Source organism: Martes martes (assembly GCF_963455335.1).
Source record: "Martes martes genome assembly, chromosome: 18".
Taxonomy (NCBI): domain Eukaryota; kingdom Metazoa; phylum Chordata; class Mammalia; order Carnivora; family Mustelidae; genus Martes; species Martes martes.
The window spans coordinates 31700707-31722956 of NC_137906.1; the positions used below are offsets into that span (position 1 = coordinate 31700707).

Here is a 22250-nt window from a genome sequence, read left to right on the forward strand (position 1 = left end):
CAACTCACAGCTGTCGGATTCCTCTCCCTGAAGCAAAAACGGGGACTCCAACATGCACAGCAGCACTCCACAGCTGGAGGAAAGGCCGCCATTACCCACCAGCATTCCACATCCCAGGCCTACTCGGCCCCAGTGATGTCCCACCAGAACACACCCCCGTGAGCCGGGACGCGGCAGTGGGCCTGACACACTGGGGCCACAGAGCGGGCGCTCACACAGGCTGTGTCACTCACCATCGAGGCGCCCTCTGAGGGGCGCGCTACTACCTTAATTTTACAGATGTGGAGATGGCCCTGGAGGACTTCAGCGATCTGCCCAAGATCGCAAGCTAACATGCGAGGGTCTGAACCACACCGTGCACAGCGGCAGAGCTGAGTGCTTACCCGCTTCACAGCTCTCCCAAGAGATCGGAGCTACGTGCCTTTCCCTCTACAGGTCCTTGCACTCCCTGCCTTATTCCTTTGTCTACACTGCGTCTCCACCTGGACCGCATTTTTCCAACTGCCAGGTGTCCACTCCCTTCGGCATGCCCCATCCCCACGGCCTCGGCACACCCACCGCTCACCCACTCAGCAAAGGATCCTTGAGCGCCCCACTGTGCGCCTAGCTCTGGCCTGGGTGAGGGTCACACTGGAACCAGGCGGACATGGCCCTGCCCGTACACACCTCAAAGACTAGCAGGGGGACAGGACTTACCAGGTGATCACACACCCACACACACGGTTACAAGCTGAGGTCAGGGCATGGGGGACACAGGAGGTCTCTGGCAGTGTGAACGTGAGGCCTGGCCTGCCAGAGGAGGGGACAGAGGAGCCCTTAATGAGCCACCACCACGTGGGCTGCCTCCTGCAGGATGTGCACAGCGGGCAGGAGGCGAGGGACTAGAAGTGGAAGCGGGCAGGCGTGGCTAGGGGCCTGGAGCTAAAGAGAAACGGGAGATGAGGCTGTGCACTGAGCCGGGGACTGGGGGGGCTGCCATGAGGACTCTGGATTTTATCCTCACTGCGCTGGAAGGCTTCAGAGCAAGGGAATGACGCAATTTGATGTGTGCTGTAAGAAATCCCTCCAGTTGCTGTAAGAGCAGCCGGGGTGGGGATAGGAGTAGAAGCAGGGAGAGCTGTTGATGTGCCTTGCCCCCCTCCTTGCCTGCAAAACTCCGGGGGGTCACCTCTGGATCCCCCCAGAGCCCAGCACGGTGCTGGTGCAGAGCAGGGCCACCCGTCGACAGCGTACAGAAAACCCTGAGCCCTGAGAGGCACAGGACCCCCCTGAGAGGGGTGGAGACCACACAGTGCGCAGGCCGGGGGGGCACCACAGTCCCCTGACACCGCAGGCGGTGACGGCACCCTCCGGGAGCCACGCACCCAGATCAACCACCTCAAAGCGGAGCAGCGCGGCCACAGAGCCGCCTCAACGTCACGAAGCAAGCCCGCTGGCCCCGCGGCGGGACACAGAGCTGAGGAGGGTTACACCTGAGGAGGGGACCCAAGGTTCCAAATGAACAAACGCGCCCCCGGAAGCGGACTCTGCATCTGCTGAAACCCAGCACCACGCCCGGGACCCTCGGGGAGGAGAGGGGCGGTGATGTTCTCACGCGTGCGGTGAGTAGAAGCGGGTGTCCTCCCGCCTCCGGTGAGCGCTCGTGTGGAAAGAAACCTCGGCGCTGCTCTCCCCTGCGGCTTCAGAGAGACGACGGTGTACGTGCTTTGCGGTGTGCAAGTCACAGACATGCCCAGAGGAGTGACTGGAGCGAACCCTCCACCGGGGTCTCGTGTGACCCTGACGGGTGTGTTCCCTCTCCAAGCCTCGGACCCCAGAAACGCAGCTCCAAAGCCTGGCCCCCCTGTCCACAAAGCCTCCTCATCCAAGAACCAGAAGGAGGATATTTCTGTGTTGAGAGCCCCCTTCTGTGCCACGTCTCCCTCCCAGATTTAGCTACCAAATCACTCCTCCTTCTCCACCATGGGGTCTCCCTCCCTCTCGCACTAAATGCCCCCCTGGGCCGCGACGCTAGGGCCACCAGCACTTTCAAAGATGCTGGGAAGGTCTCCTAAGGGTAGAGCCCTCTGTGTGCAAAGCTGTCGTTAGAGACACAAATGGCTCCCCTGGCTAGAGTGAGAGAGAGTAAGTTGTTAACCTTGATCGAGTGGGAGGGTATCGATCGGAAGGGACAGCAGTCAGAGATGAGCAGAAGAGAAACAGTCTGAGAGAGACATGCTGACAGTGCACCCACAGCTGCCCAGGGAAAGGCCCCCCAAGGAAAAGGGGATCAGGCCAGGAGGGACTTGAAGCAACCTGCCCTTCCAATCAGGTAGCAGACTCCCCCAGCTCTGATTCTAGTATCTTCTCCAGCGCAAACATCATTTGTCTTCCTATGCAACTCTTACCCGCAGCGACTCTGCCCCTGAGGCTGTCACCAGCTTCCAGGACTCCTGGCAGCTTTGTTATTACAGTAAATTAAAAAGTTGGCAGACCAGCTCACACACAACATCTCTGATGAGGATAATCAAGATACGCTGGAGCTCGGGGTCCCACGACAGTGACAAGATGAAGCCTCTGGGTCTGGAAGGGTGACAGGCAGAGGTGGGACCGCAGGAAAGCTGCCAGGAGGACGCCTTCCCGCGAGGACGCTGGAGGCCAGCCAGCAGCTCCTCTCCCTGAAGACAGGGAAGGAGAGCCCACGGAGAGAGGAAGAGCGCTGAGCTCCGTAAGACTAAACACAACAGAATGGCCCTCACCCCCAGGTCTGACAGTCGAGAGGAGCCCAGCTGAGAAAGGAAGGGGCCACTGGAAACAAAACCGAACACCAAGTGCAGGCACCTTGACAGCCCAGCGACCGGTGGCCTCCTTGATGGGGAAGGAGACGTGGAAAGTGGGGCCCTGGGTCAGCAGGTGGAAGTCATGTGGTCCCGGAGCGGGGTCAGGACCGTCTGCTCTCTGCAAGCCCCGCCCCTTCTCAGCACCCTGTCCGAGAGAGCAGTGCCCCTGATGGGCCCTGGCAAGGTAACCAAGCCCGCCCACTGGCTGTCTGGGCCACATGTGGTCCCCTGGGGAACGCAGCAGCTGGCGCTGGCCTGGCCTACAAACACCAGTTCGAGCCATCAGCCCAGCCCCTCTAGGGGACATCAGTAGAGACCCAGGAAGAATTTCCAGCCAGTATGGGGGGGCCATGCAGCCGAGGCCAAATGTGGAGGGGTCAAGAGTGGCGAGAGAGAGCAAAGCCTCTCAAAGGAAAGAGGAGATGGGGCAGACCCCTAAGGAAGTGTGGGGCGCACAACAGGGGAGACACGGGAGCACCCTCCATTCCGACCACCAGCTCCCGGTCCACAGACGCCCCACAGCAGGGGCCCCACCACTGCCGCAGGGCCGACAGCAGGCTTCACGGGGCCTTAGCCCGTGCCTGGCACCTGGCCCCATGCCAGCCTGGGGAGCCTTCTGCACAAGTCTGGGAGGAAGGTAGGACAACGGTGACCAGCCCTTCCTCCCAGGCTGTGGTTGAGAGAGGATGCATTGGTCCGAATGGGCCACCTTCGAGTGAGCCCATGGGGCTCACTCCACGGGCTTGCTACGTGCCAGCTGCCATCACCACCAGCAGCCGCACCTTCCAGAGAGAAGACGTGCCCAGCAGATGCAGTCACGTCGCCCTGCATGCTCAGGAGCCCCCGCGTCCGTCGAGGACACTGCCACTTGGGAGAGGTAACCCACCCTGCTCAGCTCCTGCGGCTCCTGGGGTGGGGCTATCTGAGCCCCACTCGAGAGGGCTGCCGGTCAGCGGCCCACCTGCTCTGCACCCCAGCTCTTTGAGCGAGTTTCCGTCCCCCGCCTGGGACAAAAACAACAGTCCATCAACAGAGAGTCTGGTGATCAGACTGTCAACAGCTTCCTGAGCCGTCCAGAAACCGTGACGGTTTCTTAAACCTGGCTCTGGGAGGGGGAGGCGGTGCCTGTGTAGGGGTAGGGGGTGGGGAGCCGTGGGCCAGGGACAGCCACCAGCACTGCACCATGCCGCTCACCGCACTGACTGCACTGCACACTAGCCCTCTGGGCACACCGGGCTCATCCACACGCATGTTCTTCCCCGCCTCCACCGCTCCCTGCGACCTGCCCTGGCTCAAGAAAAAAAAACAACAAACCACACGAGATCGCGTTCAACTGAACAGAAGGTGCTGGAAACGCTTACCACCCCACCGGCAGGTTCTAAGCAGGCTGCTCTCTGACCCTCCAGCACTTTGCTGCAAAAGGTACGGGGGCCTTCCGAGCTATGAGTTCTGTTAACTTTCTCCCTAAGAGGCAAAATTAATGGTTACCACTTGTGGTCAGCTTGTACGTGCCCAGTTCCCCAAAACCTATTGGTAAGGAAAAAAAATAGGCTCAGGGGCTCCTTCGTGACTTGTCAGCTGGTTTGGCCCAATCCTCCCTCGGGAGGGAGCAACTCAAACACTCCGGGTCAGCAAGAAGAGAAGCCAAACCCTCAGTCCCTTCCGGTCTCCTGCCCTGAGCCCCGTGCCTCTTTGCTCCCTCCTGTCTGCAGAGGGAACCCAGACACTCCACCCAAAGCACATGAATGGAGGGAGGGAGGAATCAGGAAGCACCCACCTGCCGGGCTGTAGGAGCCCACTCCACTGACCGGGAAGAGGACATCGGCGTCGCCGTGGAGCACCTGCAGAGGAGCCCAGCTGTGCATCTGGGAGAGGTGGGTGTCCCCATCCAGCGGCCTAAGATGAGAGAATACAGCTGCGTGACAGACGGAAGAGCCTCTGAGGGCTCAGACCACCACAAGCATCTGCCAGGCCTCCCTTAAGTTCCCTCTTGGGAACCAACCAGACCGTGACAGGGCTGAAGACAGGAGGCCCAGGCTGGGAGTGGGAGCCTGCGGTCCAGATCCGACAGCGAGCCTTCATTCCTCTAGCCAGTGTTCGCTGAGTACCTACTACGGACCAGGCTCTGTGCTCACATATATTCTGTGCTGCCCAAACAGCCAGCAAATAAATGGTGTTTATCCTGCCCTTGGGGAGCTTACAGTCTGGTGGGGAACCCAGACGTGAATCACACAATCCTGCAAGACGTAAGAGAGCAGTTCAGAGTTGCGGAGCTGGTCAGGAAGGCCACAGAAGGTTAGAGGTGAGGGCACAGGGTGAGCAGAGGGGAGAGGAGGATGGACAAGGGGACAGCAGGTGCCAAGTTCTGAAGCAGGAGAAAACACAGCGACCCCAGCTCGGAAATGATGTCAGCCACGTGACCTGGGGTTAGTGTCCCATCACCTTGCTGGTTCTCAAAGCCTCATCAGTAAAACAGCAGAATCAGACTGTATCGTGTCTGGGTCCCTTCCGAGAAAGGGGGTCGGGTTAACCATTACCCTGGCTCATATGACCTGTTACATCATCACCTTATCCACGAAGGACAAAGGCAACCTAGACATCTTTGTCACGCTAGCTGGTTCAGCTCAGTGTGTTTGGGAAGGATTCACACACTGTAGCGTTTGCCGCTAGACGACTAGGAACCATTAATAAATACCAGGCTGTAGTTGCGGGGGACATTAAAGTGTATAGAATCACTCGGCAGCTCAGCTGTGAAAAGTCCAAAGCAGATCACAGTCCTACCTAGTTAGCAGAGGAAGGACGGGAGGGAGGAGGAGGTGGAGGAGGGAAGGGGGGAAGGGAGGGGAGGGAAACGGGAGACGCAAGGTGCAGGAGGTGATGGGACTTGTCCACGTTCAGCATCCTGGATGGGACCGAGGCTTCGGGGTCTGAGACCATGCCTTCCAAATCCGATTACAGTGGGCTTCGTGGCTGCTGCCCACCATGTGGCATGGTGCGTGTAGTGTTTTCTTTTGGTTTAGAGCAGGGATCAACACAATTGTTTTCGTAAAGGACCAGATAGGAAAGAGTGTAGGCTTCGTGGCCACAAGTACTCTTCTCCATAGTTGTTGCTGACAGCCTTTGAAGAGTAGCCACCATTCTTAGCTTGGGGGCGGATCTGGCCTGGAGACTACTATGTCAGGGCCTTCCAGAGGCCACTTCGAGATCTTCCTTGGAGCCCTCTCTAGCTTCCGGTCAGACGTGAGGCTCTGAGCAAGAAAGGGGAAATAACCCTAACAGACCTTGCAGAATCCGTGAATCCTACAGGTCACTCCCCCAGTGAGCCCCTTGGGAGAAGGCAGCAAAACCACCCGTCCTTTCCGGGGCCACTACACCGGCTCCAGGCAGTGGGATTTTCCACCGTTTATTTTGAGGGGAAATTTTGCCACTTTCCAGAAACATAGGCAGGGCGCAGGTGAAGCCAGGCCCCGTCAGCTGAGGTTTGAGAACCCAAGCAAAAGTGCCCAAGGCCACCCCCAAAATGATTTACAGTGAAGTGATTCCTAAGGCAAAGACCGATTCCAAGCAGGGTGCCACGGTCGGCTTAGTGATAACAGGTGTTGCTTTTCATTAGGAAAAAGAGATGCTTATTTTAAAACCTAGAAAATTCCAAAAAGAGGAGAGGGGCGGGGACTACACCAAAACCACACTACCCAAAACAAAACTGACTTAGACATTCTGTCCTTAGCACTTCCCTCTTTTTTTTTTTTAAGATTTTATTTATTTATTTGTCAGAGCCAGCGAGCACAAGCAGAGAGAACAGCAGGCAGAAGGAGAGGCAGGCTCCCTGCTGAGCAAGAAGCCCATGTGGGACTCGATCCCAGAACTCTGGGTCATGACCTGAGGTGACGGCAGATGCTTTACGGACTGAGCCACCCATTCTTTAGGAAAGAATGAAACTCAATGAAACTAATGAAACTCAATGCAGGATTTATCATTGGCTTTTGTCATTCAATATTCATTCCTAAACTGGTCTTCACACTACTGAGATACTCTAAAAGGTTCAAGACCCCGCAGGGTCACGGGTAACTGATGAATCACTACACCCAAAACTAATAGACCACTATGGTACCTATACTGGGATTAAAATTAAAAACTTGGGACGCCTGGGGGGCTCAGTTGGTGAAGCGTCTGCCTTTGGCTCAGGCCTGAGGCCTCAGCATCTGCCTGATCCCAGGGTCCCGGGATCGAGTCCTGCCTCATGCTTCCTGCCCAGGGGGGAGACTGCTTCTCCCTCTGCCGCTCCCCTCTGCTTGTGCTCTCTCTCTATCTTCTGACAAATAAATAAAACACTTAAAAATTAAAAAATTAAAATTAAACTAAAAATTTAATTTAAAAAGACAGAAGTCTGCGACCTGAAACGTTAAGATGTTCCAGAGTGAGGTACACATCAGTTGGCTGTTAAGGGAGGTTGGCTCCCGAGTTCTGCTTCTCGAAAGGCAGACTTTGGTATCCAGATGCAGTCACCTTTTTCCCAAGACTCTGTGCTTAGGGCACAGTCCCAGCAGGGGAACTACTAAACCAAGGGGGATAAACATTTCTAAGGCTCCTGAGTCTTTGTCACACTGTCTTCCCAGAGGGCTGTCAACACTGCAGGCCAGCGGCAAGGATGGGTGAGGGCGCCCCTGGCACCTCCTGTGTGCCGGAACATACTACACAACTGGGACAGGCCGAAAGCAAGCACTCCCCCAAGGTGCTAACCGGGGGCTCTCCTTTCATCCAGTTCTAAATTGTGGCAAAATACAGTGTCCGGAAGCACCGTGCACTTGCTCAGTTGCTAGTGAGGTGTAACGTTTGTCCCTATGTTTGTGATTCTGTTTGAATTATGTTTTCTTCTTTTTTTTTTAAGATTTTATTTGTTTATTTGACAGACAGAGATCACAAGTAGGCAGAGAGGCAGGCAGAGAGAGAGGAGGAAGCAGGCTTCCCGCTAAGCAGGGAGCCCGATGCGGGGCTCGATTCCAGGACTCTGGGATCACGACATGAGCCGAAGGCAGAGGCTTTAACCCACTGAGCCACCCAGGCGCCCCTGAATTACGTTTTCAACCCACTTTCCTACAGGTGTCAGAGGTCACATAAGAAGTGACAGGAAAACCTCTTTCTATAATAAAGATATTACCTTCTTTTAAGAAAAACAAAAACAAAATGCAAAGCAAACACGTAAATATTAAGGTGGGAGGGACTAGATTTTCCTCAATCATCGGAGGGGCTTTAATTGCCAGCGAAGAGAGACGTAAACCCAGCTCTGGGCCAACAGAGCCCTTCAGAGACCATCGGAGCGCTGCCATGGCCAGAGCCGTCGCATCCACAGTGGGCGTCTCCTGGCCAGGCCGCCTGTCCCTCACGAACCTGGCGGTGCTGTTCAGCTGCTCAGGCTCTGGCCCCTCCAGGCTCCTAGACCTTTCATGTGAACGTTAGCTTAGAATCAAAATGAAAGGATTACTCAGTAGGCCATGTCATCATTCCTCTGCTCCTCCCCAAGATGCTCGGCAGAATGTTTGATCGAGAACCCCCCTTACGCCAGGGAGAGGCTGCCCATAATCCGCAGGAGGCCCAGTGGCCCCGAAGGGCCCGGGCCCCTGTAGAGGTGACCCTGCACTGTTTTGTGTGTCACACATCACAATGCCCACGGTAGCTACCCTGGCTCACAAGCTGGCCTCCCCCTCAGGCCTCCCTCAGTGGCACAGTCTGGTAGGAAGAGAAATGACTGTGTCTGAGGCCACAACACACAGAGCAAATCGACTCAGAGACGTGCTCACCCACAGACACACAGAATGTGGAGGCTGCCTGGGTCACCTCGACTAGGCCAGAGTAGCAAGATGTCTGATCAAACATTCTTCTAGTCATTTCTGTGAAGGTACGTTTACATGAGATGAACACTCCAGTCACTACACTGAGTAGATCAGATCATTCTCCCCAGTGCAGCTGGGCCTCACCCAATCAGTTGAAGGTCGTAACAGGAAAAGACTGAGGTCCCCCAAAGAAGAAATTCTGACAGCAGCCGGCCTTTGGACTCGAGCTGCAACTCCTCCCTGGGTCTCCAGGTGCTGGTCTGCCCTACAGATTCCAGACCCATCAAGCTTCCACAATCACGTGAGCCAATTCCTTAAAACAAATCTAGATAGATAGGTACGGATGGACAGACAGTAGTTCTGTCCTTTATCTATAGGGGATACTCTCCAAGACCCCCAGGGGATTCCTGAAATCCTAAAACTGCACCAAGGACTGAACCCTGTACATATGCTGTGTTTTCCTATCCACACACACCTCTGATAACCTTTAATTTCTAAATTAGGCGCCTTAAAGATTAATAGCAATAATAATAAAATAGAATGGGAACTTGGGTGGTACAGTTGGTTAAACGCCCGACTCTTGATTTCAACTCGAGTCATGTTCTCAGGGTTGTGGGATCAAGCCCCGCCTCGGGTTCCCCACTCAGCGTGGAGTCTGCTTAAGACTGTCTCTGCCCCAGGGTGCCTGGGTGGCTCAGTCAGTTGAGCAGCTGCTTTCAGCTCAGGTCATGATCCCAGGGCCATAGGATCGAGCCCCACATTGGGCTCCCTGCTCCATGGGGAGCCTACTCCTCCCTCTCTCTCTGCCTGCTGCTCTGCCTGCTCGTAGTCTCTCTCTGTCAAATAAATAAATAAGATCTTAAGAAAAAAAAAAAAAAACTCTCTCTGCCCCTCCCATTCATGTTCTCTCTCTCCCAAACAAAATAAATAAAATAAAATAAACTTTTAAAAAATAAATAAAATAAAACAGATTACAACAATAATCTGCAATAAAAGGTTATGTGAATGTGGCCCCTCTCTCTCTCAAAATATCATACTATATTGTAGTCACCCTTCTTGTGATGACATGAGAGGACAAACTGCCTATGAGATGATGAGACAGGGAAACTGAAGGACTCCATAAAAATCTGCTTTTGGGGGCGCCTGGGTGGCTCAGTCAGCTAAGAGTCTGCCTTCAGCTCAGGTCATGATCCTGGGTCCTGGGCTCTCTGCTCAGCCGGGAATCTGCTTCTCTCTCTGCCTTTCTGTGCGCTCTCTCTCTCTTTCTTTCAAATAAATAAATCTTCTTTTTAAAAAAATCTGCTTTTTGCTCTTTTTCTTGCTTGGACCTGGGTCTCCACTTTACGCATGCCTCCTAACGCAAACAGCACACGTCTTCCTTGTAGGGGACAAGGAGTTAATGATTTCTTTAGAACAGATAACATCTAAGGAAGGACCAGGTGAGGATGACCAGAGGAAGTCATAATCTGTGTAATCCACGCCACGGGCACTAGACATCCTGACGCCAAGATCCCCTGGCTCCCGGAAATAACACCTGGGTCCTCATCTTTGTTCTCACTGGCTCCTGGATGCCTGAGAGGTGGCAGACACCAGTCCACCATCCTCAATAAAAACCCCCAGGCCCTCTCTGGGTCTCACAGACTCTACCTGCACACTCTCTATGCCTTCAATAAACTCTGCTTTCACCTCCTGCTGGCTCACGCTGGGTTTCTAACCTACATGCAGCTGGGGGCCCCCTTGGCTGGTCCTGTGGGAGCCCTCTGGGTCCTCGGACCCCACCTGCCGGCATCAATGGGACAAAGTGGAGTGAATGACATAGGCCAGGCTACCCCCGACCTTGTGATGATCCACGAGGACAAGGAGCACCTGCTCAGGACCAAGGTCGGCCATGGATAACTGAAACCACGGAAAGGGAACCATGGCAAATGGAACCATGGATAAGGTGGCGGGGGGGTTCCCCCCGGTTGGTTCTGCTTCTCTGGAGGCCCTGACTCACACGGCAGGTTGCAACACGCGGGTCCCAGTAGAAAACACTCACCCCGTGAGCCAGAGCCAACGCTTCAGGGAAGCAACACTGACCAACACGTCAGGAGTAGAAAAAAGCCTTGTGAGTAAAAACATTCACTTCAGAATGGCTGATGACAAAAAAACAAAAATGAGAACAGCAAAGGCCAACGAGCTACATACTGAACAGGGGGTGGGGGGCGCCGTCGGCAAAGCGTGACGTGTTGATCTGTCCACCAACCAACAGTCCCCATTATGTAGAAACACGGCACCTATCTAACAGCAGAAGCCCGGAGCACAGCACGACCTACCCTCAATCCTGCTTCACCCCCTGCTCAGGCAGATCCGCGCTCTCTGAGGGATCCCGTTCTTCCATCCATGAGGACAGGGCGCCCACTAACCTCCCAGGCCGGTTCCCGCGGTCGCCACAGGTAGCCGCGGCGCCTCCCACAGAAGACCCATGAGCTCATGCTGCCAATACGGTACCCGTGTGAGCGAGGATGACAGCAGGAATCAGAAACGGGCATCGCTTCGTGAGAAAGAAGACGACTCCTACGGGAACACGTGGGACATCAGAAGCTTAGGGCCAGAGACACCGGGCCCTGCCTCCTGCCGCAGGGTCTCCGGCCCGATGCCTACCTGATGCCGGCCGTGACACATGGCACCGGGCACCGCAAGGCCCAGGCAAAGAGGCAGCCGCTCACCTGGCATCCCGAGTAAGACCAGGCACAGGGATTCTTACAGAGCAGCAAGAACGGCAGCGCCGACCTGTGTTCTTTCTTGCTGCCGAAGGCCCCACCCGCGGCGTGCCAGCAACTCAACAACGACTCTGGAAAGCAGGTGCTGTTTTTCTCCCAGGTCTCAGATGAGGTTCTGGGAAGTAAGCTTGTCCAACCTAAGCCATGGAGCCAGGAAGCAAGAACCCAGGCTGTCTTGATTCCAAGACCCACACTCGAAACTATGCTTTTCTGCCTTAGGCCTTCTCGCGCATCAAGGCCCTTCCATGAACACCCGTCTACTGCGCCGCCAGGGTTAAAGCGGCAAGCGCAGGGGAGCTCCTGCTGTGCACACCCGGGGCACACACGCCAGGGGGCCGCTGCTCTCTAGAATAACCCTGCCTTGGGGCGCCTGGGTGGCTCAGTGGGTTAAAGCCTCCACCTTCGGCTCAGGTCATGGTCCCGGGGTCCTGGCATTGAGCCCTGCATCGGGCTCTCTGCTCAGCAGGGAGCCTGCTTCCCTTCCTCTCTCTCTGCCTGCCTCTCTGCCTACTTGTGATCTCTGTCAAATAAATAAATAAATAATCTTAAAAAAAAAAAAAAATAGAATAACCCTGCCTCTTGCCGGAGTTTCCTGTGCTAGGAGCAGTGCAGATACAAGGAATATCCAAGCAGCAAAAACAAAGAAACACAGAAAGCAGGAATTTCAAGGCGCACATCTTGGCACCAACTTTGCACTTGGTACCCTCCAACAGACGCCCTTCCCTCCTACTCATTCTCGGAGGGGCAGTAGTAAGCTCAGGCTCCTTCCTCCTCAGTCAAGATCAGAAAAATGAGTGACGCCCGACACACACACGAACCGTGACCTCGAATTTCACCCGCTGCTGCGGAAAGAGAAAGCCATTAACACGCCAGCCTTCGTTAGAAGCTCAAGTGACACTCACTTCTCAGGTGAGCCCGAGTGGCCCAGGCACTTCCTTCCTGACACGTTGCCGTACATGTCATCCTCATTGTCATCCACATCTTCGTCATCAATGCTTTTCACGTCGAGCTTCTGGTACCCACACTCCCCGTTCAAGGACAGAGAGTCAATTTTCCACGAGCTGCTGCTCTGACTTCCGTTGGAATTCGGCCCAAAAGGGCTTTCAAACGCCGACATGATATTGACGGAGGAGCGGTCAGAGTTCTCCTCTGAGCTCTCCCCTGCCCCAGGGACCTTTCTAAAAACATCGCCAGAGTTCTGCTCCTCTTCCTCATCATCAAAAGAGATAATGTTGGTCACCTTCTTTTTCTTCTTCCGCTCCTTTCTACATTTGGCATCTGGCAAAAGAAGATATAGTGTAAGAAGAGCAGACGAAGCCATGATTGAGCCATTTTGCCTCTAGATTGTGGAAAATCCTCTACTACTCTCCTGAAAAATAAATGAGATAATTTCAGATTTTTTTTTTTTTAATTCTTGGGGAAAAACACACACACACACACACACACAAAACCTGTTTACAGGACACTGAGCAAAATGGATGTGGGACTCTGCTTCTGATTTAAACCAACGTGCCATAGAGCATACGTAACAATCATCCCTTGCAAGAACTTTGATTCAGAGGGAGTTCCTATTCCAGAACTGACTTTCACTTGGGAAAATACCCTCCTGGCTGATGGATGGAGCCAACAACAGCAGTTTGGAGTGGCGGCCACTGGCTCAGCAGGCACAGTCCATCCTTGTCTGTAAAGGGACGCCGCTACTGCTCCCACTGAGGGTAGCACCTCCTTCTCCAGCCTGGGCCATGGGCTGGCTCGGTGCTCGGGTTTCGCCAATAGCTCGCGGCAGAGTTCACGGTGAGCTCACAAGCCCGGGCACGAGGAGCGGATGCACCCCCGGAATGTGGCCCTGAAACTCCTGGGGAAGGAAGCCAGTCTAGCCTGTTGGAGCACAAGAGGTCAGGTGCAGACAAACAGATGTCCGGCCGACAGTGAGCACTACGATCCAGCCACGTAACTGGGACCAACTTGGATCTTCCAGCTCAGCACCAGCTCAGGACAGCCCCACGAGGGAGTCCAGGTGGAATCAGCAAGCCATCTTGCTACCCCAGAGACTGATGAAAAAAATAATAATATATCGTGGCTGTTTCAAGCTACTACATTTTGGAGCTGTTACACAATAAAGACTAAACTGAAACCGAAATCTACGCTGCCTTGGTGACCAGTACTTATAGAAGTCAGTTCACCCATCGCAATCGTCCAACTTGGCGATGAGACACTTTGAGCTGATTCCAGACATTCCCTTCCATCGAAGCCAAGCTGTGACACGGTGAGGCTTCACCTGCATATCAGACTCTGAGACAGGGTCAAAAGCGGTGAAAAGGACACTCCTTGGGTATACAAATTCCAACATCTTTGTCACACAAAGCCCTCACAGTCCTCTTTCCTGTGTCCTTTGCCTGGGGTCTCTACTGGAGGAGGAGAGGACGAGAAGGATAAAGACCCCACAAGGCTCTGAGTTTTCACCATCACTAATAATTCCAAGGAGACGACCACGATGACTGCCTTGTTAAAGAGATTTGCGAATACTAGCAAATTCCACTTTTGCTGTAGCAACATTCTGGATCTCCCAGAAGGCTCAGGGCATATTACGAAGTTATCACAAAATGGATCTTAACTAAATCAACTTTCTTTGGTGTCCCCAGCCTAGAGTGGAAGCTGACAACTCCTCCCTTCTCCTTGGCCTGCACTGAAATGTCACCGCCCACCGCCACAGTGCACGATCTCCACAGCACCCCGTGCTCGGCTTGCATCTCATTTATCAGAAGGATAATTATTTATTTGTATAATCTGTCATTAAATATCTATCGTCCCCCGACCCAGAAGAGCATGCAGGCTAAACGCTAGAGATCTTCCTAGCTCACTGCCCAGCACACAGACTGCAGTAAACGAACACATGAATGAATGGAGGAAGGAACAAACGAACGGAGATCAGGTTCGTGGGGCTTCATGTGACCAAGAAACCGTCACCGTCAGTTTGCTGCCAGTGAGCTGAATGCGCTCCCAGCCCTCTCGTCTTCACATCTCAGCAAGACTCTTAGTCCCTTTCGGAGTGAGTGAGGGGAAGAAAAATAAACACAAGTGCAAACTGAAAACCCAAGGGCATGAGCCGTCCCTTGGTGCTTTTGGCCCACGAGGTGTGTCCCGCTCGGCCACAGTCAGCCATCCTTCGACCCGACCTCTCCGTTCAAACTCCCACGCCCATCCCTGCTCACCGGCGCTGACGTGCTTAGACACGACGGGCAGGGGGTCGGTGTCCTGCTCGGGTTTGATGAGGATGGAGACCGCAGACGACGCTGTGATCTCCCTGAAGAGGCTGCTCACTCCCTGCGTGGACTCCTTCAGCAGGGACGTCACATTCTGCGTGGACTCCTTTAAGAGGTCTGACACGGTAGGAGCAAACTTACTCTGCCCATTCAAATCCTTGTTGTCGATGTTGATGGCGAAGAGGATGGAGTTCAGACCTGCCCAGAAGAGGGAAAAGTCTGGACTGTCGGCCACGGGGAGGTCACACCTCCAACACTATAAGTGAGCAGCAAACGATACAGCACACGACAGGGGATGCCCTGATCTGAAGCCCTGATTTAAAAACCTCCCAAGAGGCGCCAGGGTGGCTCAGACAGTTAAGCATCTGCCTTTGGCTCACGTCATGATCCCAGGGTCCTGGGATCGAGCGCCGCATCGGGCTCTCTGCTCAGCGGGGAGCCTGCTCCTCCCTCTCCCACTCCCCCTGCTTTTGTTCCCTCTCTCGCTGTGTCTCTCTCTGTCAAATAAATAAAAAATCTTTAAAAAATAAAAATAAATTTTAAAAAAAACACCTCCCACAAAATGGGGTCAGGAGACACCAGCTATCACAGCGGGTGAGTCTTTCCCAATTCTCTCTCTCTCGGTCAGAGACAAATAAGAGGTCAACCCCAGGGAGGTTAAGACATAAGTTCTGGGCTCAGACGGCCTGGGTGGGATCCCCGCACTGCCGCTTTCTAGGAGACCTGGGTTAAGCCACGTACAACCTGAGCTTTAGTTTTCTTACCTGTGAAATGGGGACAAGAGTATCTCCTTCACAGGGTATTAAAGACAATCACCCACCAAAACACTCAGCTCAGTAAGCACTCAAACATGGGCACCAACATCATTACTATTATCACTTCGGGCAAAACCCTGCACTGGCCCATCGCTGTCAAAGCCTCACTTTTCCTCAGTGGACAAGACGAACGTAACTCTCGATATGTGGGACTTAGTGTAAACCTTCAGGGAAGGGCTTTTTCTTTCTTTCTTGAAAGAAAGAAGCGAGTTACCCACTTCCGTTGGGCTCACCCTTTGATTGAGAGGCAAATGATAAACCACCGAACGATTCAGCAACTAACATCAATCCAGGGGCTTCCACACTGACAAACCGTGGACGTGACTCTTCACCACACCTGATTCTCTCACAGCCTATAAAAGCGAGTCCCATGCTAACAGGGTCACCACTCGGCAGAGGAGGGAAATAAGGGTGACAGAGCTCACAGGACCTGCCCCCAGGTCACCAGCCAAGAAAGGGTAGAGCCAGGCTTCAAAGCCAGGCCTCCTGCTTCCAGTTCCCCAGGTCTCGCAAAGCCACAGCCAAAACCCCCAACCCTGTGCTTTCCCTGCCAAGGTATCCCGTTCAAGATAAGTGGACTCAGTGACCCACGCCACTAAAAAAAGGACAGTGACAAGTGACTCACTGAGTCGGGGAGCGACAGGGAATATCACAGCCTCTCCTGGAGTTAAAAATTCCCTCCCAGGCAGCCGACTCTGCTCACCAAGCTTTAAGGACCCGTCACTCCTGGCCTGCACCAGGCTTACCAGCGGCCATGGTAGGAAGCATGCTAGACCTTTCTTCATCCATCACAAAAGACCAGTCTTCATAAAAAGCGCTGCAAATTGAAAGAGAAAGGGGAAAGTTCTGAGCAGCAGTTCTCGGCATCCATCAGCCAGACAGCTCCCTCACGCGGCTCCCTAGAAAATCCATGCCTGGTCAGCCAGAGTGGAGATCCAAGGTCTCTGCCCAGCGGAAGCTTCCGGTAATAAACAAAAGATTGAAAGTATATACCCTACAACCTCCTCATTGGTCCTGAGCTTGAGTGAACTGAAACAGGCATGAAATGGAAATGCAGTTATTGACGAAGCAGCGAAGGAGAAGAGAGGTGGCATCCAGTCTAGCAAGGTCTCTAAGACACAGGCGGGAAATCCGAGCTGACCCCTGGGCGCCATGCCTGGGCTACCACAAGAGACAATCCCAGAAAAAATGACAGAGCTCCATGGCTCCATCAGCCGGAGCATTTGTGTGTAACGCTTGCTTGGGCTGCAGACCTAAAGCCCAAGTTACCCCTGGAAAGGGCTGGGGAGCTAAAAGGACCCATGAATCTCAAGGGCAGTAGAAGGAAAGGGTGCAGCAAGGACTACAGGGCTTGTCCAAGCTCGCCGGCAATGATGGTCCGGCCAGGGCTCTGAGGCGGGGGCCCCAGGCCAGTTCCCAAGCTCTGTATCCGACACCTGCTACGCAGTAGCAAGCAAGCATCTTCAACCCCTGACTTCCCTACCAGGTCAGAGAACTCTCAATGCAGTCAAAGCTCACATGGCTAGAGCACAGTCAGTGGTCAGGGACCTGCAGTGCAGCAGGGGACGGGACGCATTTGTTGCGGAAGTGACTGAGAGCAACTGACAGAACAGGAACGCCCCACTTCCAACGCACTCACCCAGCAGAGCGTCGGCCCAAGTGCAGACTACACGTGCAAGCCGGCACTGCCACTGCCACTGCCACTGTACCTCCAATTCCCAAGACTGGCATGCTTTCAGAATCGGAGCCCATTTCCATGCATGTGAATGAATTTGGTCTTCCCACATCTTGGTAGGTAAGTGGCTAGTGATCTGGGTAAGTTCTACTGTGATAACATCTGGATTCACTTCGATGGCTCGTTGTTCTAGTCGACCTTGGTGTTGAGCTGTACATCCCTGAACTACTTGCAAATGATCTACTGGAAAGAGCTTCATGAAAATTCACTGTAGGGACACCTGGGTGACTCAGTCGGTTAAGTGTCGGCCTTGGGCTCAGGTCATGATCCCGGGGTCCCAGGATCGAGCCCCACATTGGGCTCCTTGCTCAGCGGAGAGTCTGCTTCTCCCTCTCCCTATGCCGCTCTCCCCACTTGTGCTCGCTCTCTCCCCCTCCCTCTCTCTCTGTCAAATAAATAAAATCTTTAAAAGAAACAAGGAAAGAAAGAAAATTCATTGTAAGAAACAGGAGTATGTTCTTGTCAACTAAAACTGCCTAAGGCCCGGGGGGTGCACCCAGACATCCACAGCCTCGGGGCTCAGACCCAAGTAGCACAGGGGTGCAGTGAGCACAGCAGTCCTGGCCCCCATGCCTTTCACGTTAGACCCAGAGTCCGAGCACGCAGCCGGACAGGGCACCACAGGTACCATCAATGGGAGAACTTCAGGAGTCCTTGCGCACAATCCAGAACACCTAACAAGCTGCTGGTAGACAGGTCACCACGAGCAGCACAAAAAACAGAAGAGGAGACAAACCAGGGAATGCACAGCAGCATGTAAAATCATGGGACTGCATCACGGCACGAATGAAATGCCAGCTTATTGGAATAAATTAAATTAATTTGCTGAAATTAAATCCTCACTGTTGAGGATCTGGGCACTGCTAATGTGGAAGCTACTCAAGGAACCAGCACAGGACTGATCACTGTCCCTTTGCACCGTCGGGTGACACAAAGCGACACATCTAGTCCACTACTCTCGGGCAGTAAGTAATAGCCGCTGACAGAGACAGTCACTGCTAACGTCACAAATACAGGAAAATGACAGCCACTGTCACATGTTTCTGAAAGGAACGTGGCTGACTGTACCACAGCTGATGCGTAATCAGCGCCCTCCCCCCACAGCTAGGCGACAGCCACATGCCCCCACCTTGCAGAGCTAGGCTGTGGCCACGTGACTCGCGGCCAGTGAAATGTGGGTGGAAGTGAAGGATCTCTCTGGGCAGAAGCTTCAAAAGCCAGTGCTCAGTTCAACCACGTCCCCTTTTCCTACCTTGGCACTCATGAGTCAAGACAGAGCCTCTGTCAGCCTGGGACCCTGAGACGGGAAACCCCAACTCATCTGTGATATACACGTATCAGGAGGAAGAAGAAAAGGTAGCTGTCTCCAGCCACGGAGGGTTTTATGCTGTTTGTTGTAGCAGCATAAACTGACCTACACTAACGAACAGGGTGACCTGTATGTTTACGATCAAGAAAAAAAAAGAAATGTCATACACAGTTTGTTGTTGTTGTTGTTAAATAACGATTGACTTCACTCCCCAGGGCAAAGCTTCCCTATTTCTTTCAGTCAGTTTGGGACTGAATTAACCTCAAAAACACAGAAGGAATCGTAAAGAACCCAGCACAAAGTTAAGACAGACACGAAACTGAGCTCCAAACAACCAATTTCTACCAAGAAAGAAACTGGGTCTAAAAGGAGGCCAAACTAAAATTCCACCAAGTGAGAGCAGGCTGTACCCTGGGACGGCAGTGCTCTCCACAGCCCACACCTCAATCACAAGCACTTATGGAGAAATTGCCGTATGCAGGTGCCACGCTGAGCCCTTTACAAGCATTCATTCCCTCACTTGTTCTCGAACCATCCGTGCCCCCAGCACAGCCGAACATGCTGGGACTATAAGAGGGGAACCCGCGTGCCCCTGACAAGGAGACTGGGATACAAGCACAGGCGCTCAGACGCTGCGATTCTAGCCCGTCGGCTGCACCTCCCCCTGGAAGCCCACCCCGGTACCTGAGCCTGCCGCGGTCGGCCAGGAGCATGTGCAGGTAGCGCTCCAGCGAGTGCTCGTTGAGGGCACAGCGCAGCCAGGCCCGGCCGCGGCCTACGTCCGACGCGATGTGGCGCAGGGAGTAGAAGCGTGGCAGCTCGTGCTTGCTGAGGACCTCCTTCACGTAGAACCAGAACACGGGCTCTGCGGAGAGAGGGACGGACACGGTGGCTCTTGGCCTGGGATGCACATCGTTGTAGAGTGACAGTCCTGAGGCATTTTTCAGGAGCGTAAAAAAGTTACTTCTTTAGCACAGAGAAGAAAGATAGCAAAGAGTGTAATTTTGCATCCGGGTTTGTTTCTTTACTTGTCTAGATCATGAATGTTTCCCTGTAATATTTAAAGATCTTTGAAAACACGGGGGCACCTGGGTGGCTCAGTCTTTTAAGCGCCTGCCTTCGGCTCCAGTCATGATCTCAGGGTCCTGGGATCGAGCCCCATGTCGGGCTCTCTGCTCAGCAGGGAATCTGCTTCTCCCTCTCCCTCTGCTCCTCCCCTCCACTTGTGCTCCCTCTCTCTCACTCTCGCTCTATCTCAGATAAAAAAAAAATCTTTTGAAAATTTTCTAAAAAAGTAAAGCTGGTTGAAAACATGGCTTTTGATGGCCTCCCAATGAAACACATTTTAACCATTTCTCTACCTCTGGGAACACGATGTATTGCCAACCTTCCCTATATACTGCTTTGAACCTCCTTGTCCATAACTGTCCTCATTTCTAGTTCCTTAGAAAAGATGTCCATATGCCTGAGAATAGGAACAGATTTAAGCCTTTAAGGGAAAGCTAAAAACGTTTCTTTTTATCCACAAGGTAGTTTATTGGATCTCCTCACATCCCACCTTTTTCATCCACACGCACAGAGATCTTCTTCATAATTTTTATTCTATTATATACCTCATCTTGTGACCCATTTTCTTCACATATGCTCATCAAACCTTTCCCCTGCTGCCAACGATCACCCGCCACACCAGTACCACCATCAGGCCCCGCTACTGTGGGCGGAGCACTAGCCACGTATCTGCTCCACCCTTAAGAATTGACATCAGACCTCAGTCCTCATAAGCACCAAGGCCAGCTCCATATCAAAGACCAGGGCCGAGGCCTGACCAAGGAGGGTGACTGCACCCAGTGACGGGCGGTTAGTAAGCGGCAGGGCAGCATGGGACCTGGGAGCTGCCTGACTGCAAAGCACTAACTGGGACAGCCTGTGCAGGGACAGAGGGCTCTACCCTCTTCAAGATGATCGTGTTCACAACTGCTCAATATCCCAAGGGAGACAATGCTGAGTCTTTGCTGCCAGATGGGGATTCAAATCCAGAAGCTATACAGGCTCACAGACCCTTCTGAGAAGGGGACAGGACCCTCCAACCTTCCTTCTAAAAGAACGTAAAAACACACACACCTCCATAAACTAGACATCCGGTTAGTAAATTCACTCGAATAATTCAGTTCAGCTCAGTTAGCATGGACTGCATTCTTTTTTTTTTTTTTTTTTTTTTTTATGGACTGCATTCTTAATGGGGGCCACAGACTGGGCAAAGCTGGGGGCTACCAGGCAGACAGCAAGGGTTGGTCTGTAACAAAACTTCCAGTGGCTGGAAGTTAAGGCTGGGCGACAGTGAAGAGACCAATCCAGAGAATGACCCTGGTAGCCAGGCTATGCTCCAGATTCCTCTCCCTCTAAATGAGCCCTGAAGTACAGAACCACCCAGAGATACTGGGGTGACTGGAGAAATGGGAAGCAGAGCCTGAGCACGAAGGCCAGGCCACGATGACCGGCCGCCATCAGCTTACTGACAACCGTCTCACACGACAGCAGCTGTGCTGTTTCCTCTTCTCCCTTCCCTGTTAACAGCAACTGGATGCACGCGTGCGCACATCTGCGGATCCAGCCAGCCTCTGGGGTGGGTCTGAATCAACAGCTCGGGAATGACTGAGAAAGCCAACAAGGCAGCTCACTCAAGACGACCTTCTGTCTCAATCCCGAAATGCCACACGAATCCCCTTCCCAGGCCCAGGAGATCAGCCCAGACCACACAAATGCATAACGGCCTTTTTTCCATTCAGTGCTTTTCTCAGAAACCAGGACGGGGGTTTTCTTTCAAAACATGCCAAACAACCACCTGTATCTCCATCGTGACTCAAAGCAGGTGACTCTCACCTGCATCGGGTCTTTCTGGAGAACCAGGGTGACCTCCCTCTGACCTTGAATGCACACGAAACACTTAACGTGTGTTTTCACCTTTCAATTTCGCAAATTGCTTAGTGCCACAGAATCCCTCTACAGCCTGCCAAAGCGATGCTGGTGATGATAAGAATTATCCCAGCAGGGCTCCACTTCCACTGCCAGCATTAATGGGGTCTATTTCAAGTGCAGCTCACCTGCCACTTAACACTCGCAGTGTCCGTAATTTAATTTGGGGCAATAAACCGATCTCTCACTGCTATGAAACCGGGGCTCATTCCAGAAGAGGCTGAGGGCTTCTGGTTCTCCGGACAACCGAACGCCATCTGCCCACATGAATGAGAGCCATGAAGGGGCTATTGAGGCCAGCCAACTCCGGGGGCACCTGTTTACAGAGGGGGACTAACACCACAGGCCTTCTGGCGAAGTTTCTAACAGGCCTCGGCCATAACAGATGCCGACATACTCTAGAGGACAAAAACCGTGACTCGAGTTCTAGTTCAGGCACTGTGTGCCCTTGGGCAACTTATTTTGTCCTTCATTTTCCTCATCTGTGAAATGGGGATCGTAGTATCTACCTTGGATGTTTGTGATGAGGGGGAGGAAATGAGAAAACATATGTGTGAAGTGCTTCACGCCAAGGCAGCACAGCGGGCAAACAGCACCCCTTCCCCCTTCTTCCAGTAGCTGTCCCCCTTTCCTAGGAGAACCGCATTCCATCTGGTTCCCTGTGAAGCTGCCTTCAGCACCACCAAACTCTGGGCAATCACCGGGCCGAGCAGGGGGTATGCGGCAACCCGCCTCGCTCACCC

The 22250-nt window shown here is 53.3% G+C and overlaps 1 protein-coding gene across 2 annotated transcripts in view; it reads right to left on the minus strand.

Moving 5' to 3' along the window:
- The window catches only part of SNX29 (sorting nexin 29), a 476114-nt gene that overhangs the window by 398013 nt on the left and 55851 nt on the right, over positions 1 to 22250 (minus strand). For both annotated transcript variants that reach the window (XM_080829802.1, XM_080829803.1), the window contains exons 5-9: positions 19219 to 19399; positions 16237 to 16307; positions 14625 to 14873; positions 12315 to 12690; positions 4597 to 4715 (exon numbers count right to left, since the gene is read on the minus strand). In XM_080829802.1, the coding sequence (XP_080685928.1) occupies positions 4597 to 4715; positions 12315 to 12690; positions 14625 to 14873; positions 16237 to 16307; positions 19219 to 19399 (996 nt within the window). The remainder of the gene's footprint in view (positions 1 to 4596; positions 4716 to 12314; positions 12691 to 14624; positions 14874 to 16236; positions 16308 to 19218; positions 19400 to 22250) is intronic.